At 27.9% G+C, this 20,634-nt stretch overlaps 1 protein-coding gene across 1 annotated transcript in view; it reads right to left on the reverse strand.

Moving 5' to 3' along the window:
• LOC111626939 (SWI/SNF complex subunit SMARCC2-like) overlaps positions 1 to 18,735 on the reverse strand; it is a 137,807-nt gene extending 119,072 nt beyond the window's left edge. Inside the window, exons 1-2 of the mRNA XM_023370474.1 lie at positions 18,578 to 18,735; positions 2,606 to 2,725 (exon numbers count right to left, since the gene is read on the reverse strand). Of these exons, the coding sequence (XP_023226242.1) occupies positions 2,606 to 2,725; positions 18,578 to 18,691 (234 nt within the window). The 5' untranslated portion in view covers positions 18,692 to 18,735. The remainder of the gene's footprint in view (positions 1 to 2,605; positions 2,726 to 18,577) is intronic.
• Positions 18,736 to 20,634: the final 1,899 nt, after the last annotated feature.

Raw genomic sequence — 20,634 nt, forward strand, 5'->3', positions numbered from 1 at the left:
TGCAGCTGTAATGGTGAAATTTGGAAGGTTAATTGAATGTGAGCATCAGTTATGTTATGCACACGGAATTCATTTAGCGGTATGTGATGTTTTGTACCAAAAGTCAACCACTTCAGTAGCAGTCCCTCTTTCTGAAGAAATTCAAACTGAAGATGAAGAGCGCAATGACGATATTGAGAAAGATGAAGAAGACTTTAGTTATAGTATTGATTTTGAAAGTGTTTTGTGTGAGCGTTTGGCTGAAGATCCTTTCGATATAGATATTTCATTTGAATTACATGACACACTAGGTAATGAAATCGTCTGTTCTCAAATCATTAATAAGGTTAGAAAAATAGCAAAATTTTTTCGCAAATCACCTTTAAAGAATAACATCTTACAAAAATACGTTGAACAGGAACATGGGAAAAATTTGCACTTATTTCTGGATTCCAAAACCCGATGGAATAGCCTTTTAGCCATGTTAGAGCGATTTATTAAAATAAGATCATCCATATCGAAAGCAATCATTGACTGTAATAAAGATACGGACAATTTTGATCTTGACAAACAAGAAGTTACTGTAATTCGTGACATCGTGGCATCACTGCAGCCATTAAAAGCTGGAGCAGAAAAGCTTGGCAACAGAGGATCGACTTTACTTTCATCGGAAGGTATTTTTTCTTTTATTATAAATGAGTTAAATCAACTAAACACACCTTTTTCAAGAAGACTAAAAGAGTCGTTTATTCGACGCATAGCAGAGAGAAGAAATGTAAAACTGACTGGCCTCATACAATATCTCAATAGTGGAAAGAATTATGGAAAAGTTTCAACTTTCCCAAGTGAAAAAAGTTTGCCAGCCTTACCAACCAAGACTATGTTAATTTTATCAGCAAAACAGATGTTAGATCGTCTTTTTGAAGTATCTACTGATTCTACTTCCGGTGATACAGATCAACTACCAGATGTCGCAAGCTCATCTGCAATGACTTTAGCTGAAAAGCTTGATGCTGCTATCAAAGAAGCTGAGATAGACAGATCAAGAAAAGTGGACAACAAAAGCAGTACTGAAACGCGTCTCGAGAACGAAATAGAAATCTTTGAGGCTACAGGTGAAAAAACACACAACATCTGTCTTCTGTTAAATGCGTTAAAAACGATTCCACCCACATCGATTGAATCAGAAAGGGCATTCTCGGCAGCAGGACTTTTTATTACCAAATTAAGAACCAGATTGAGTGATCGGAGTATCGACCATCTTTGTTTCTTAAAATCTCATTATAAAAATTTACAGTAATATTTGTATTATGTTTTATTTAAATAAAAAATATCATTTTCTAAGTTAGAAGTTTGATCAAAGTTCAGTTTTTTTCTTTAAATTTTTAACTCAATTCGTAGGCAATTTTTGTTATAAGCAGTTTCGAACAAACTTTAACAAATTTTTTTTTATTTGTGAATTTTCTACGTAATTCAAAGGTATTTTTAATACATATTTTACACATCATTATTAATACGATTTTGGAGGTTGTAGAACACTTAAATTACTTTAAAAAATGAAAAATAATGATATCATTCGATTTCAAGATATTTTTTATATTTTAAAAATAATTTATTATATCCCGGGATTTCCCGGGATCCCGGGAAACAGTTCACTTTTATCCCGGAATCCCGGGACAAGCAAAAGACCGGGAAATAAGAAACCCTAGTTCCCATACAGAACAGGATTCATCACTAAATATGATATGCTGCCTGTTCAGAGTAGTTGATAATTTTCTATTATGACCACCACTGTAAACAAAGCCAGCAATGTTGGGCAATTGCTATACATACAAATCTCTGCTATCAATAGTAAAAGTTTCCTGTCAATAATAAAGAAAGAGAGAGAGGGTTCTATAGTGAGGGTCCTACTTGTTTCTGGATAATGGACAAAAATATCACGCTGTTCATCAGGCAGACAATTTATATCTGGGTGTGTAACTTTTTGTCAGTAAGTGTACACACTGTATTTTCTGCTTAAGTTTCATATTTTGGTTTGTCAGTTGCAGTTTGTCTATCATGTTTCTGGTCATCCAAAGTCTCTTTCATTTAATGCCCCAGCATTTGGCAGCTGTTATTGTTGCTCAGGACAGCTGCACAAAACACTGACTTTTTTCATGTTCTGCCAAATAGAGTTGTCAATTTAATCATTTCACTCGTGTCCTATGTTATTTGTCCAATAAATATTCTTTCAATATTTATAGTCCATCATGATGTTGCATTTTACTTGGCCAGCAATGTATTATTACTAACTGTAACCCATCAAAAATGATCAGAGAATAAATAAAACTTCCAATGCTATCATCTAGCTTAAAATAGCTGGGTCATAGCATCATAAGCAATTTATTTTCTTGAATGTAAATATATTAAAACACAAAAATTATTATAAATTTAATAGTTAATCACTTAATCATTAAAACTTTATAGATTGTTCTAGGAAAAATTTGAATTGATGTCTACTTTCAACAGAAATGCATGATCCACCAATAAAAAGCAGTTTGCATAGAGCTACAGATGTACAGATAGGGTAAATTATATTATTAGATAATTTATAATTAACGCTACTAAATACTAAAACAATACATACCGGTAATCTTGTTAACGGTGGTTTGCTGACATTTTTTCCAAAAGCATCTTCTTGAAACTGAATTAACTGAATTACCAAACTTGCAAGACCTTTATTAGTTGGAGGTTCTGCTTGAGTATACTACAAAAATTTATCAAATCAGTTAATAATATTTCATAAAATGCAAATTTAAAACTCTTTTATATTCATTCAAAAAACATTAATATTTTATATTAATAAGAAGTACTAAAATTAGAAACAGCATTAATCATCAAATTACTTATTAAAATATTAATAAACTATAAAAATCTACTAGATTAGGTAGATATCAATTTGAAATATTCTAGTCAATCTAATACAGTTGACCCCCTATAACGCGGGTTCATATAATGCGGATTCATATATGTGGCGAAAAAATTGCAACCATATTCATATAAAGACGCTAAAAGAGACTCGTAAAATGCGGTAAAACGTCATTGCCAACTCGTGTCGCGACAGGATTGGTCGAATCTGGACCAATAGTGGACGAGCAGCCAAACTACTTACAAGCTACAGAGAGTTTAGGTGGGTAAGTTGAGTTTACTATCATCTGTACAGTATGTAAATTAGGTACAGTACTGTAAGTCTAATACAGTACTGTAATTTTATACATTTTTTTGTGAAAAAAACATTTCTTATTCAATGGCCATAAAATTTATTTCTATTAATGATGTCTCCAAAGTTCAACAAATTATTCGCAGAAAAATAACTTATCAGAAAATGGGTCCGCCGTTTGGTGCGCTGCTCTGCGACGAAAACAAGCTTAAGCAATGGCATTTTCGAATGGTGCACACTCGGTAAGTAATCCTACGATTTTTTGTTTATAGCATAATTTATACAGATTATTCCCAAAAAATTATACGTGTTTTGGAAATGTTGAGTCAAATTAGTCTAGAATCGATTAATTTTATGAAAGGAAACCTTTCAAACAACCGTAGTCCATAAACTGCACATGTGCTGGGCTGTGATTGGCTCATGTATTTAAGGATTCCTACAACGTGAAATTCTTATAAAGTGGAACGTATCTACCATGTTATAGGGGGTCGACTGTATTTGGATTATAATTTATATTAAAGTTCTTTAGAAATATAAATTAAAATTTTAAATTAGAAATTTAAATTCATACTTCAAAAGACTAAGAATTAAATTTATTTTAAAAGATTCTTTAAAATAATTTAATTTTGATTTTTTCCTATATATAACATATGGGTTATGTGTTTTAAAGACAATCTGAAAGCAAATGCAGGCTATGCATTTTGGGGATGCAGAAATGCCTTATTGTACAAATAAGATTCAAAGGAAATTAAAACAGTCTCAGAAAAATTTCAGATAGGAAATTATTATTATGGCAATAACCATAAAAATATTACAATAAAATGTAATACAATAGAAAGTTGATAATTCATCATGTCCAGGTCTGGGGGTAATGAATTACAGAAATTGACAAATTATAGAAAATTCCAGAAATAATAATTAAAACATATTTTGAAATACTTTTGTAGTTTTAATTAACACAATACATAACTTATAACCTAACTTTACAAAAACTTTTATCAAAGCTAAGAATATAATTTAAAAAAACTTGCATACTTTAAATTTTGCCAAAATGTTTAAAAAAATTATTCTTTTGTCTTTATGTGTGTAAATATTACATTTTAAAAACTGCATAATTTTTTAAACTATTTTTCCATATCCCTTCACAATTGCAAAGTTGTGCTTTTGTTGCACTGAAATTAAGTTTGGAATTTCTGCCTTATTTTGCTGTTTGTACCACTCAATGCATTTTTATAACATTCATCATCATCTTTATCTGCTTCTTCATTTTTTACATCCCTGTTCTTTACTCATTCTATTATTTCATTGTTGTTCAAAATTTTGTAACTAAATCCAAGGTATCCATTCAGCCAGTCATTTACATCACCATGTTCTATTTGAAAAGTGTCATTGCACATTCGAAAAACACCATCCAGCAATTGTTTGTTTTCGTTGCTGTTACTTCCAGGGATGGAGTGGTTGAAAAGTTGAATGAATCTATTTATGGGAGAAGGTTTAAGAGACAGCAGGTGAAAGAAGTATACTCAACTACAAGATTAACATTAACAAATACTGTACCTATTTATTTACATAAGTAGTTTACATCTATGTACAGTACAAGGATTTATAAAGATTTTTAGCTAAATGCAAGTTAACTATTATAATTATTATCGTGATTAATTGAGTGCTTTTGTCTATATACTATAACTGCTCTTTAATTAAATTCACTGTGAATATAATAAGCCTGATTCATTGGTTCCAGTTTACTACTACTTTTTAATTTGTTCATCAGGTAGAGGTGAATAAAAACTCTACAGAATTTTTACTTTTTTTATTGTAACTCATATCTTTTTGGGCAGAAAAAAATCAAAAATGAATTAACAGTCTAATGTAAATAAAAATTACAAACATTAACAAAACTAAATTTTAGTTATTTTTACTTTTAATTCTATAATAATTTATGGATCAATAGCAACTATCAGTCATGGTGATATTTTTGCATAATTTTTCATATGCTTCATTTTTGTTTTTCTGGAGCAAAACAATGATGCAGTGGGATGTAAATGGCATTGAATACTCATAATATGAATACTCAAATTTTTCTCTGTCCTCCATCAAGGGAAACTCCAGATCATCTAAATCAATGGTTGGCAACCAGTAGTCCGTGGACCATTGATTAATTTGAAAAATTTGAACATTTATCAACCGAAGGTTATGTGAAATATTACAAAAGAAATGCAAAATGCTTAGTTGCTTTTTACACTTATTGGGGTTTTTTATTTGAATCTAAAACCAAAAACGAAATGACTGTTATCAATAAATAATGAACAATAAACAATATTGTGAGTGTGATTGTTGCCCTTCGTGGAAAAGCGTGAAGAATCCATAAACTTGTTTCAAACAAGCAGCAACGAACTTTAGGCTTGCATTAATTTTTTATAATTAAACATGCACATTTCATATTAATATAGTAAAATTGAACTTTTGTGATCATTATTCTACGGATTTTGTATTGTTTAAAAAATTCACAAAAATGGTCCATGGGATTCAAAATTGTGACTTTAGTGGTCCATGAGGTGAGAAAGGTTGCTGACTGCTGATCTAAATCATCTAGATTATTTGGTTGAGAATCAATGATATTCATTTTCAATTTTGCATCCAACTTCACACATTTTATAAAATAATTTTACCTCAAGGAATGTTCCCTGTATAGAAGGATAAATTTTCATATTTTTTGGAAGATTTCAGAAATAACTCATTTGTTACATCAAAAACATATCTAAATTCTTTGTTGTTGTATTTTAAAACAATCTCCTCTGTAAAATGAGATATTCTTGTTACTTTATGCCTTTTTTACAGCTTTGAGAATTCCATCCAGAATTTCCATTTCATATTCAGTCTCATCAATTTCCAAATCAAAAGAAACTAATGACCAATAGAGTTGAAAATCATGGCTTCCATCTTTGTGTGGTACACACAGCAATTTGCCCACTTCTTTCATAAAATACATTCCTACATTCAGTAGCACACAAGTTCTCCTGTGTCATCAACATCCAAACATACCATGCATGTTGTACATAGACATGAAAGGAGTAGATGTAGCATGTATCTTATTTTTTATTTATATACTGTTTTTTCCTTTCTGGTAATATTAAAAGCATTAAGTGTCAAAAATGTACCTTATTTACATCCATTTTCACAATGATGCAAAGTAAACACAATTTAATTGCTTTTTAGCCAACATGTTTCAAGGTAACTTTCCATTATATGCATAAACGTCATACCCTTTTAATAGCTTTGACAGATCTTATGATTTTATATTAGAATTCTACTGTTGGGTTAATTTTTCATCTTTTTTTCAAAAAGTTCACAATTTGAAAAATCAAGATTTCATATTAGATAATTTAATTTTCTTAAATTTTTATTTTTTTTAGCAATATCAAAAAGTCTCATAACAATGATTCTTTTGATACAAACTATTTTTTAATTGGCAAAATTTTTCTACACTATTTGCAGAAAACAAGTGAAGCTACATCACAAATCAAATGACAATGCAATATATATTATGTATGATGTTAAACATAAAATTCTTTCCAAACTACATTAAAAATAATACTACAAAGTTTTCAGTGTCAGATTTAGAAATTAATGTGTTCAAAACTTCCTTAAGTTTTTGTTATTTTTTTATTATATCTTTTACTATACTTGTTATTGCTTTTATCTCTGAAGGTGTTTGGTGAAGGTTTATGAAGCATTAGCTATTGTAAATTAAATAAATAAATAAATAAATAAATAAAATGATGCATCAAACAACTACAAATCCATTATTATAGTAAAATCTTATCTTGGTAAATAATAAATATTCTAATGAATTTTTTCTCGTAAGTCACACAAACTCTCTCAATATATATAACACTCTTTTGGAAAATGAAGCTTTCCAACTACATTCACTAACTGTACAAGTATAAATAAAATACTAGTTAAAAAATACTTATAAAAAATTTATATTTTTATGTTGATTTCATTTCAAAACTGGTAATATTTCATATCTTTTATATTGAATACTTATGTGCCTTAGAATTCTTGTCAATTTTTAGATAAATATTTTTAATTTCCTTTTTAGGTGTGAAATATATTCCTTAAGTATTCTTCAGCTATACTCACCTCCTTGTATAGTTTATTTATGATTTGCATTAATAATAGATATTTAAAAACACAATCATCCATAGTCAAAGAAAGTTTTTTTTTTAATTGTTTCTTCAATTGATATATTGTGCTTTACAAAATACAAAAGATTGCTTGTTGTAATAACTTTGGGATTCACCTGAACTAATAACATTAAGCTGTGTGAATAAGCAAGACTACAATTAAGGAAAATTCCTATTACATTGACTAACATTAAAAGGATGTTAAAACAATTAAGAAAAAATACATAACTTAATAATAATTATAATTAATAAATCTTTTTTATTAATTATTGTATAATTTATTCAGTATTATTCGTCTGCTACAAACTTTAACAACAGTGACTATAATGACAGCAATTTAAACTATTGTGTTTCAAGCAATAATGATTAAAATGATTAACATGTAAAGCACTAGTTAAGATTGATAATGATTGCATGTTATCAGTCACATGCTGGGTTGATAGCAGGAAGAGAGCTTAAAAAGGTCATTTACCGAAAAATAGGTTTATGCACAGGATTTTTACAAGGCCCAAAGGGCCTAGAAAAATCTTATTTTTTTTAATAATGTAGTTTATTAATTTTTACAATATAGATTATAGATTTTATTTCATACTATTTTTATTTAATTGTTTTATTCTTTCCAAATAGAGATTAAAACCCCAATACAGTGATACCGCGAACTTACGCGATAGGTGGGACCGAGCGATAACTGCGCAAGTCGAATAATTTCTCAATTTGTGTAAAATCCAAATTCGGATGTATGTAAGCTAATAAATGTTCTCGATAATCTTATCATGTCTTTTGATTCATTCACGATTACAAGAAATCACCATATAGAGTCTCTCAAGTCTCCATAGATATAACAAACACAGAAATAAATAACACAAAATAAATAGTAACTATGCGTCGATTCCGCGCGACACGTCCGAACATGTAAGCTGAACAATAGTGTGGGGGGAATGAGTAATCAAGGGTTGCGTGCCGCTCAAACAAAAGACGAATCAACGAGATTTGAAAATCGCGTAACTCCGGGTTCGCGTAAGTCGGGGTAGCGTAACTTGAGGTATTACTGTATTACTTATGTGCAAATCCTAGTCCAATGATAACAACAATAAACAAATTCTGTTTACAATATGTGAAGTTTTTATAACACATTTTAAACTTGTATGTTCTTGGATCTGCTAATTGTGATAATATTAACTAAATGTCTCAAATAAATTAAATCAATGAGAATAAAGATCAATGAGTAATTTTACTTAACAATTTTTCTCTTACCAATAGATGAAAGAATTTTTTATGTTTTCAATTTAATTTACAATTGATATTTATTACCATCATTCATTTTTAGTTTCAAAGAATTTCTAATTTCTTCTGAATTTATACAGTTAACATGGTGGTTTTCAACTAGAGTGCTGCAACAACACTTCAGGGATGTTGAAAAATATATTTGCTGAGCAGCACCATAACACTTCTTAAATATATTAATAAAAGTATGAAAAGCTATACTGTACTGATGAAGAAGTCACAAAAAAAAAAAAAAAAAAATATCAAGTTGAGATGCCACTATAGAAAAAGGTTGAAAAACACTAAGTTAGCATATAAAAACAACAAACAAAGTTTATTTCACAATTTATGGCATAACAACAGGTAATTATGTTTTATACAACAAATTAAGTAACAACTCCAAAATAGGAATTATGAAACAATAATTTTATATTCAGAATACCTATACCCCAATTGCTCTTTTATTAGATTTCAATTATTTAAATGTCCAAAACATAAAATATGACTTTCCTTCCCTTTCAGCCCCAAAACTTCCTAAGCTTAAATAAAATTTCTTTAACTTCTTCAAAATTGATGAGTTATTCAGGTGTGCTTTGCAAAGAACACCTTATGAATATTCATTATTCTACAGACAGACCAACTCCACAACTGTGAGTCACAAAACAAACCCAATTAACCCATTCTCTTACCCTATAGTTTGACTTGCTTTATATTGAAAACAATCATAATGGGCTTGCATCAAGAATCTTCTATTGTCATTGCAATACTGGCTATTCTGTTCACTATTGTTAAATCTGTATAGCAATAATAAAGAATAGCAAAGAAATATACTGAATTAAAAACATAAAATAGTAGATCACTAAACTGTAAACTGGATGAACTTGAAATGTCTAGTTTCTAGTATCTGTGAACTGGCTTACATAAATGTGAACAGTCATGATTAAACTTATAAGCATTAAATTAAATATTCAAAACAACAAAATATTATGGTATTATGGAAATATTTTCATTTATAATATTTTTGTAGATTTATCCAATAAGTCTATCATAAAGAGACATTTCAGATAGTTAATTAATTAATTAATGTATTGTATTTCTTTAATTATAAAACATTTACCCATCTAAAAAATTTTAGTTATAGAACAAGATAATTGTCAACTTAAAACTATGCCTAAAACTATACAATATAAAGATGAAGACACCATTATAGCATTATGAGCAGTAGGCAATATCAGTGTAGACAGGTGTAATAAATCTCCATGACTTTGCATGGTAGGGTGACATACATGGTGCAAAAACAGTAAGACGACAGAGTAGCAGTGCCAGCTTACAACAAGGTGCTGGGAGTGGTAGTGAGGGAGGTGTGTGTCAGTCCACATCTGGTGTACAAGTGGTCACTTGTACACCAGACCTTGTATAATTCTATTATAGCATTACCTTTAACTAATACCAACTGATAAGGGACTATTTTCCCAATAGAAAATAGTTGGCATTTTGCATTTTGGGTTTTCATTTTCACACTTATGTAGTAATTTTTTGAGTTTATTAAATTGTTTTCACTTTGATCCCTGAGCGTTTCTGCCCATCATTGGTCTGATAAGCCCTCACTATTATCTGCCTCACGGTTGTGGATAATTTAATTAATATAATAATTTTTTTATTTATAAATATAATATAATTCTAGCATATCAAAGGCAATTTATAATTGTAATCAAAATTTATTTAATCATTTATTATTGGGCTGCAATTTGAAAAAATTGTAACCTATAAATTCCCACTGTCGTCCGTCCATCTCTCCTTAATCTTGAGAACAGTTAGATAGATAAAATCTGAGACCAGATATGAAAACCTTAGGGGCAAAAGGTCCCAATTAACTATATAAGAACTTCTAATGCAAATCAAAAGTCATGCTATTTCAATTCAAAACTTTTCTCCTAAAAGCAGTTAATAGATGACTGGCACAACTCCATTGCTAATGGAAAAGTAAGATGTACAGGGGCAAGACACTACAGTACTAATTTGAGGTGGAAAGGCTATACTTTAAATGAAATAAATTAAAAATATGATTAAAAATTGCAGCCCAGCATTGTGACAATATCACAATAAATAATTTCTGATTATTATTGCTGATGTATAATTTTTTTGTTAACAAGAGAACTAAGACTGTTCTCTAAAGGACCAGATTATATCCTTAGCACAAAATTAATTTCTATAATTTACTGTATTAATTAATTTCTAACTGGAGTGTCCATTATTATGTTCTGTTACAAGATAATGCTCTTGGTGTTTCCACTGTTCATTAACATTTAGCTTCGTTTAGATATAGATAATAAGAACTAGAAACTATAATAAGCCAATAAGCTCTTTTTGAACCATGCCTTTTTATACAGAATGATAATAATATCAAACTGAAGAAGTAAATTCACTGTTAATGTTTGCTACAAGTATATTTATTCAAATATGATATTTACATATTTAACAGGAGAAAAAAACAACACTATTTTATTCCAATTCTGAAATGCTTTACAATTTAACACCAGACAGTTCAAAATTCAAACTGACACAGATTTGATCTAAAATTCTTTCAGATATTTTTTTGGGTCACATATACAAGATGTTGATAATAATTAAAATTACAAACTTATCAATTATCAGTTTGACATCAGAACAGAATGATATTATGCAACCAATAATCAAATATTTGATTATTGATTTTTTAAAACCAATATTCAATATTTCTGATATTATAAGAAATGATATTTTAAATTTTTAATATTCTCACATACATTGCTAATTAGACTTCCTCAATACTATGCTTCTTTTAAGCAAAGAAAATGAATGCCAAACTATCTGGCATACAATATGGAATATTTTTTAGGGATGATGCTGTCTTAATTATTAACCGTGAATATTTTGATTTGTATAAAAATGCAAAACAGATCCTCTAAAAAAAAATCTGTTTTTATTTCAAATTCTTTTCAACAATTTTTAATTGCTGGAATTTCTTGTCAGATTGAAATAAACACTTCACTCACACCGATCATCAGTTCATAGAGTTCAATTATACTAGCACTATAATGGTTTTTCCTTTTTCACTAGACTTATTACACCATCAGTCAGAGAGGGGACAAACTTTAGAAAATCATATCTTTATTTCCCTGAGGAGTATGCATTTCAGACATTAAGTCCCTTTTCAACTCCATGTGATATAACTGTTTAGAGAATATTGCATACAAGTTAGCATAAAAGCTTTGCAATGTTACAAAATATGTAAAAGATTTTTATACTTGCATGATTATGAGAAGTACAGGAAATTGCGACAATGGATACAATATGGATGATGATTATTGATTAACAGGGTTCATAGAGTATGTTATTTACTACACCCTGGTTTGTGTGTCATCATTTACTCTTCACTCATTTCTCCCATGTGAAAAATTTGCATATTAATGCATTTCATTTAAAAATTTCTTCCTTTTTTTAAAAATAGCTAAATGAAAGTTTGATCATCATTTCATAAGCATTTTTTCATTATTTTCCATATTTTTTTCATAGATATATTTCAGTATATTAATATATGTTACTTTAATAAATTTTAAAAATCAAATATGATCACTTTTTCAAAAATAACAATATATTGTAGTAGTAGTAGTAAAAATTGCTCTTTTTAAAAATTCAAGTTCCTTAGTATGCATAAAAACTATCTGTGCATTTTTTTAAAAAGTGTGCAATTGTTGCTACTGTAAAGAAACATACTGCACTAAAATAGCTCAACTTATGACATTGTAAGGACACCTGTTACAAAGAAACAAGAAACTTTACAAGTATTTCAACTTTTTGCTGACTTTAGTTGTGAGTTGTTACTTTCCTTCCTTTTTTAATAACATCAGGATTCAGGAAATTCTGATTTCTGCAAATTTAAACAAATGTGACTTTTAATATCTTTGTTTTTATGTTTTAGCTACATATTAAAAACTTGAGATCTTGATATCTTGATTTTGAAAGCATGGTATCTTGATTGAATACATATTGGATTGAATCAGAATTTCTATATCAATCAATCACTAATTAAAATAGCTTTAGTCAAACTCATCTGCAAAGACATCTATCAACCAAAGTTAGAAGAAATACTCTTTAGACATGAAGAAGTAATTTATACCCAGGGCAGTGGAATTGAAATCAGAAGAAATTTGTCACTAGAGGAGTCAGTTGGTTAAAATGGACCAACTTTGACTCCTATTTTTTTATTATGTACTTTATATTAAGTTCCTAATAGAAGCAATAACCTCTTATTACAAGAGCCTCTTATAATGTAAAATCTTATTTTATGATGATTTCCATACTTTAACATCTCTTTCTTTCTTCACATATCACTAATTACTGTCAATTTCCTTTTCAGAAATTTATATTCAAATACATTCTGTGTTAGTTAATTCTAAATTCTTATTGTCGGAAAACTCATATAATTAATGAATCACTTAAAAGATGCTTAAAAAGTAGCCCAATGACACTTGATAGTGATTAAATGCCATTCTGTATTAATATAATATAATACAATCAAAGTATAAACATCTAAATAATCCAATTTTTGATTAAGTCCAAATGATCTGTCAGATTATATCATGCTATAATTTAGTCATATAATAGCCCAATATAATCTGAACACCATTTGGTCTCAATCAAAATATATTTTAAATTATTATTTAGAGGCAGGAGTCTGATTCAAAGTTGAACTTTCTCAAAATCTATGAATCAGAGTTGTATTTGGGGTTTGGTCTATCAACTCCACAGATCTGTTTTTATCAGAAGTTAAAAAAAATCACTATCAATAGGAATTTCATGTTGCAAGCAGAGAAAAAAAATTGATAAGAGTGATATTCAAAGAAATTCATAAGAGTGTTATTTGTAAAACAATATGAATCAGAAATATAGTTGTGATACATGATTGATAAATTTTATTGTACTGTAGATTCACATGGTGAACATACCATGCTATGATACCAAAAATTAGTGAAGACTAAAATTTTGACATAATTGAATACACTTAGTAGTGAAAACTGCTCAATAAGTCAAATTGTGATGTTCCAAGAATTGCAACCTATAAACAGTATGCTCATTAACAGAAAGCAACTGATCTGAAGTGATATATTTTGCAAGCAATATTATATTGTTTTTTGGGCTACCAAAAACAATATAATATTGCTTGCAAAATAATGTGTAACCAGAACCAAAGTCTGTAAGGGTTAACATTAGTTAAGTTAAATGGTTATGCTATTAAAAATGAGTGATTAATCACTCTGTTTTCAATGAAATATAGTTGCAATAGCTGTTTCATAGACTGATATGAGGAAGTGTTCCATTTTTATAAAAAGATTGGATCTATATATGCTTATTGCTGCAGTTGCAGAACAGTAAAATGAACATCATTTCTCTGTATCACTGTACTATAACAGCACAAGTTACAGGTCCAGTTTGACAAGTTTCAAATCCAGTTTAACAATTTTCTTTGGAAAAGAATAAACTAATGATAAGATCATTGTGAACATGTAACATACTGTAATTTTCAGTGAGAGCAAGAAAATTTGTTGAATCACATGAAAATTTTCCTCAGTCCAAATTTGGTAATTTTAGGCAATTATAATTCCATTTAGATAAAACCGAATATCATCTTCCTGCAAGATCTTCCATAGCTTCACACCCACCTTTATTCAAGCAAATGTCAATCAATTTTTTATATCAATGGAAAGTATCTGTTGAATGTGGATCATCTCATATGAATAAAAACACAAGTTATGCAGAATTTTCCTTGTGGTTATTTAGAACAAATCAACTGTATTAATACTTCAAATATACTATTGGAATCTATTACATTATTCATTGATTGCTCCATGATGACAATAACAACATATCTCATTGTTGTGAACAAATCACAACAATAAGATCAGAAAGAGGTCACAAGTGATTTACTTGTGACCTCTTTCTGATCTTATTTCTAAACATTTATTTTCCTCATATCAAGCTATCAAATTCTAAGAATGAGCAATTACAAAGAGATCAGTGGGCCTCTCCACAATTGTCAGTCTTTTCAGAATTCTAAAAATACAGTAACAGCGCCATATCTAAACTTTAAAGTTTGAATACAAACTGAAGAAGCCAATACAACTAGTGAAAATATTTTTTATTTAAAAACAGTGTGTTTACTATCATGATGCAGACTTATTTACCACAACCACAAGGAAATTGTTATATGAAATATAGCTTATTTAAATATTTTGTTTTATATTATTATTTTATTTTATTGCTAACATCCAATTTTGTGATTGTTTTACCCATTTTCTCTTGCTTTTGTATTTGAATATTCATGTCCTGTTTCTCAAGTGTTTTAAATTTTTGTATGTTCTATTTCATTTCTGTTTCAGACAACTGAAGATGATCCATTAAACATGATTGAAAACACTTTTGGCTCATTAAATTTTACTTGGTAGAGTGATATAGGTGTGGTTTTGTTTCTAAATTTTATTTTAAAGTTTAGAATTATTAGTTCATAAATTTTTACATTGCTCTTTATATTTTTATCTGTTTTGATAACATAAAAGCAAGCATACTCAGGCAGGGTAGGGACCATTATATTTTCAATACCTACAACTGCTAGAACATAAAGCACTTCATGTCTTTCTTTATATTCATCAATCTGAAAAAATTGTACTAAATGCAAATGTTATAATTTCTCTAGTTAAAGTATCAAATGCTTTCTGGTGATGATTTTTAAACTTATTCGCACGAAAATCACTTCCATACATTCTGAACAGAATTCATATTAAATTTGATTGAATTTCAACTTCTTGAACCTTGAATTGTAATGTTTTAATTATGATTATATTAAACAAAAATAACACCATTAATCCAGCAAAGAAAGTGTGTTTAATAAATAAACAAATGTTTTCTAACATTGTATAACCTGACAATGACCATTTAAAAATCAGAAATCAAACAAATTACAGATGATTTAAAAATGATGGAACACAATAATGTTGTGCACATGGAGCCAGATGCAAGCACAGTGGAAAGGTACGAAAAGATAAAAATAAAATAAAAAACTGAAGACATTAACATTAAGAGACTTCAACATTGCTTTTCAAGCATGTAAAATGGAATCAACATCCTTGAAGTTAATGGCAGTATCCCTATTAGTTATTTTATAAATCTCGATCCTTCCTAAGTGCTTGAGGTGGACTATAAGAGGAAGAGCAGTATAGATGGGTCTGTGCACAATATCTCTTGCAGCCTTTGCCTATGATGTAAGTGTATCATTTGACAGGGCCTGTCTTCTACACTGATGATACACTGATATAAATACAAATGATCATCTTATCACAGGAAAAGGTTGCAAGATAGGTTATGCACAATTCAATATTTTCAATATTTTTATTCAGTTGTACATAGTACAATACCAGCACTGCAGAGTACAGATGGTATAGGTTATGCACAGGTCCATCTACACTGCTCCTCTAATAAAGCCCAAGGATTTACTACAAGGATGCAAACTCCATTTTTCATGTCTGGAAAGCAATGTTGAAGTTTCTTAATGTTAAAGTCTTCAGTTTTTTTTACTTTTTTTGTGCCTTTCGACTGCACTTGCATCCAACTCCATGTGCATGACATTATTGTGTTCCATCATTTTAAAATCATCTGTAATGTTCTTTGTTCAATTTTCAATTGTATAACTTGACAATGATCATTAAAAACAATAGAAAATGTTTGTTTATTTACTTATTAAATTCTCTTTCTTTGCTGAATTACTGATGTTATTTTTGTTCAATATAATTTTTGCATCCAGATTTTGTGTATATGTTGGTGTTTACTATTAATTATGATTACTCTGTATTTGATTTATATATTTACAGTATTATGAAGAGAATTATCTTTAAAAGTAAACTGTTACTTTGTTTTTGAATGATTATTTTGTAAATTACATCTTCAGTCCAAAATATTAAAATGGCATAAGATTTGACATAGCTACAGTATTTTTATACAGTTAAAATTGATTATAAATACATAATAAATGTATGATTACTACCGGATAAACAAACAGCCTATAGTTTACATAAAAATTTATAACTTAAGTAAACATATATCCTTATTTATGATAAATGAATAATTTACATTATTTTAATAATACAATAATAATTTAAATAAATGAAAGCATAAATGTGCATAATGTTTTTTTTTTTAAATTATCATATACTTTTAAAAAAACAGATTCAACTTGTGTTATTCCAATTTAAACTCATTTCATCAGTATATAAATTCATTTAAATGTACTAAAGTGCATTTTGATTTTGTTTTGATTTCTCAATAAGATTTTGTTTAAATAAAAAGGCATCTGTTATGTTTATATCATATTACTTTTGATTTTATTATTTTAAGATCATCAGTAATAAATACCAAATACCTTGTAACCAGAAAAGTTTTTACTAACCACAATTTAGGTCATCTTCAGGTTGTCTATCTAATAAATACCTTAAAAATTTGATACATCTTGGAAAATTTAAAAGTGAGTTCCAACAAATAAAGAACAATAAATAGTTTGAAAGTATAATGATGAATAAATTAATAAATTAAATAAGAAAGTATATTTAAAGATATATTAAATAAATCAATGAAATAATTGACAGAGTATATAATATAATAATAAAAATAATGTTAAAAATATAGTCTTGAAGAAGTCATTCTATACAGTAACCTCTATGTTTGGGAATGTTTCTTGGTCTCTGACGTTAATACAACTTCCCTAATTTGCCCATTTGTGTATTTTGATCATTTTCATCATTTTGTAAGAATGCACAAATATTGTTACAGAATGCACAATATGTAGTGGATAAACAACTATATAGTATAAACTAGAATTGATGACAAAAATAAAATGACATCTACAGTTCCTTTTTAAAATTAAATACATTAAAGAAATAATAATTTCTCAAAGTTCAGTATGAACGAGAACGGATTAGATGCCGCAGATCAAGGAACGAACATCGGTCCAAATTGAAACATTATAATACGTTGGGACAAAATCTCTTCTCCAGAATACTTCTGCAGGATATTCCAATTTGGACCGATGTTCGTTATTAAAGAAATAACTCCTTACAAAAATCTGTTGCAAGAAAAATTTAAAGTATATTAATGTTTCTAAGATGATATCTCATTTTCAGATACAGCATTCAAAAAGAAATTCAGACTTCTTTTTGAACATTTGAATTTAAAGCAAAGAATCATTTTCGAAAATGTTAATCTAGTTTCTTGCAAGGGACTTCTATAAGTAAGAATTATTTTTAATATTTTTTAGTGACAAAAATAGCCAATCAATAATTGGTTAATGACACAAAATACTGCTATAATCAATCACTTTTTATGCTAATTTGAAATCATCGTTCTCAGTGACCACGGTGCTTTTGGAAAGTAAGTATAAGTCAAACCCTACATTATTTTTTTAATATATTTAAACCAAAGTTGAACTTGTATTACAAGCACATCCTAAAAAAAAAAAAAAAAAACTGAATAATCCAGTTTATATATTGCATGTATTCATTTACAAATATAAATTTACATTATTTCAATTTCAGAAATATAAATTTAAAAGTCTATCTAACATTTTGAATTTGTTTTTCTTGTTAATAATTCTATTACTGTAGTTATATTTAAGTCTACGTTGTCAAGGTACTGTACGTCAACGATCGCATTTTTTGTTTTAAATATTTCTACCGTAACGCGTTTATTATTCGTCAAATCCGTTTAAAATTCCTAAAAATAAAAAAAATATATACAAATATTCCAATTAAATATTTCTAATATAAACATTATGTCCATTTTCCATTGTCAACCGGCGATACGACGTTACACAATACGATCTTACTACATATATTCCTTTTTTTTATTATTAAGAAAATCTTACTTTTTTGCAGTTTTTCTGTAACCACTGCCTTATACCGTCAAATTGAGAAACAGTTTCGACAGACTCGAAATATTTAACATTCGGTCCTCCGTCCTTCTTCCTTACGACCGCCATTTTGTAACACAGAAAAGCGGTTTTAGTTTCGTTTTTTATCGTGCGATGGCGCTAGTGAGAAATGGGAAATGATCTGTTGGAAAAACACTCGCGCAGTTGTTTGCTGTACTGTACAATGCCCTTTTTAAATGAAATATTTTATATTATTTAATCGTTTTAAGTATAATATATATATATTTTAAATAAGATTACAATATATATAAGAAGCGGGTATATATTTATAATAATAATTATGATTATTATAAATATATACACACAGATTAGACACGTTTTATTAATTATTATATACAGTACAAGCTAACTTAATAAAATAAAATAAAATAGCACATACTTTTTCCCTTTTTTATTAAAAACATAAATAACAGATACATAAAGGATTTATATTATTTATTCTTTCAGATCAACATTTAAAATGTATTTTAAAATTTTGATGTCTAATTAATTTATATACGTTAGGCTATATATATATATTTAATTTAGAAAATTATTTATAATACTTTAATATAAAAATATTTCTTGGTTTTAAATTAAAATTTTAAGAAATTATACTGAACTAAACATGTGCTTTTGAAAACTGTGTTATTCTATAACGTAATGAATTTTTGAGTAAGATATTTATAAAATTAAAAATGGAATATTTCAAATATTATAATTGTTTTTAATAATTATTTTTTAAACTTTATTTTATATAAAAGGATACATGATTCTGACCGTAAGTCATTTATGAGTGATTGTTATTGAAGCACAATACGAGAAGAGTATACTGTATATAATCAATTGCATTATAGTGTTTTACAATCTTTTAAATTATATTTTCCTGCAATTAAAATATCATTTATCATGTTTTGTTGAAAAAATTCCAATTAAATCCTGATTATTGTCCTAAATTGCTACCCAATTAAAAATTTTACAATATTCGTATTCTTAAAGCTTACATTTTCTAAATAAAATTCACGAAAATTAATGAATTAAATAAAATTATTTATCAGTTTAATATAAAAGTTTTGTATTGAAATTAAATAAAATTTGTATTTATAATTTAAAGCTGAAAATAAAAAAATGAGCAATCTCTATTGATTTTATGTCGCCGATTCTGTACATGCTGCCACCTAGTGTATAAAATTTAAATTAATACATTTTAATGACATTAAAATTACAATTTCAAAATAAAAATTTCATTTGTATTTGTTTTAATTTTATTTTTTAATTCGAATAAGTGCTAAAAAAAAGAATAACATATCGATTACAGTCCGTCTTCATCGATTTAAAGTGTGTTATCGCTTGAGTACGAAGCATTGCATACAAAAGAGTGAAATCTGTAATTTAAATCTCGAAGTAAAAATTGAAAGAGCGAAAGATTGTTTATATTTAATTCTAGTAAATTTTAAAACTATTCACGCTTAACTTACATTAGATTTTTATATTTAAAACATGAAAATACTTATTTAAATTTGCTTAAAACTCTCGCAGTAATTAATTTCTAACTATGAGCGAAATGTAAATAGTTAAAAGGTTTAATTTTAATTTTATAGTTTCATATTTTTTAAACACAAAATATTTAAAAACTATAAACATCGAAATCCTTTGATTTAACGGATGATGTGTGAAAATATCCCACTTTAATTGTATGAAATATTTTAAGAAAGTCAAACAGACAAAACAGTAATTTTTATAATAAAATGAATAAATTGAACCGAATAAATATTCTCACTGGAAAAAAATATTTAGTAAAAAGACAGTGGCATTATTACTATTAAGAGTCACTTAAGGGTCCATGATATAAAAGGGCCCAAATCAGGCCTTGGGCACTTTCTATAAAAAAGCATAAATATGAGAATGATTTTTAATTATATAAGATAAATATTAATATTTTTTTTTTGTGTTTGTTAAACTAATTATTTTTATTTTAGTAATAAATGTTTTTGTAGACTATTTTTTATTGT

The sequence above is a fragment of the Centruroides sculpturatus genome, unplaced genomic scaffold (genome assembly GCF_000671375.1).
Source record: "Centruroides sculpturatus isolate CEXI.00-Female unplaced genomic scaffold, Cexi_2.0 scaffold164, whole genome shotgun sequence".
In the NCBI taxonomy this organism is placed as follows: Eukaryota; Metazoa; Arthropoda; class Arachnida; order Scorpiones; family Buthidae; genus Centruroides; species Centruroides sculpturatus.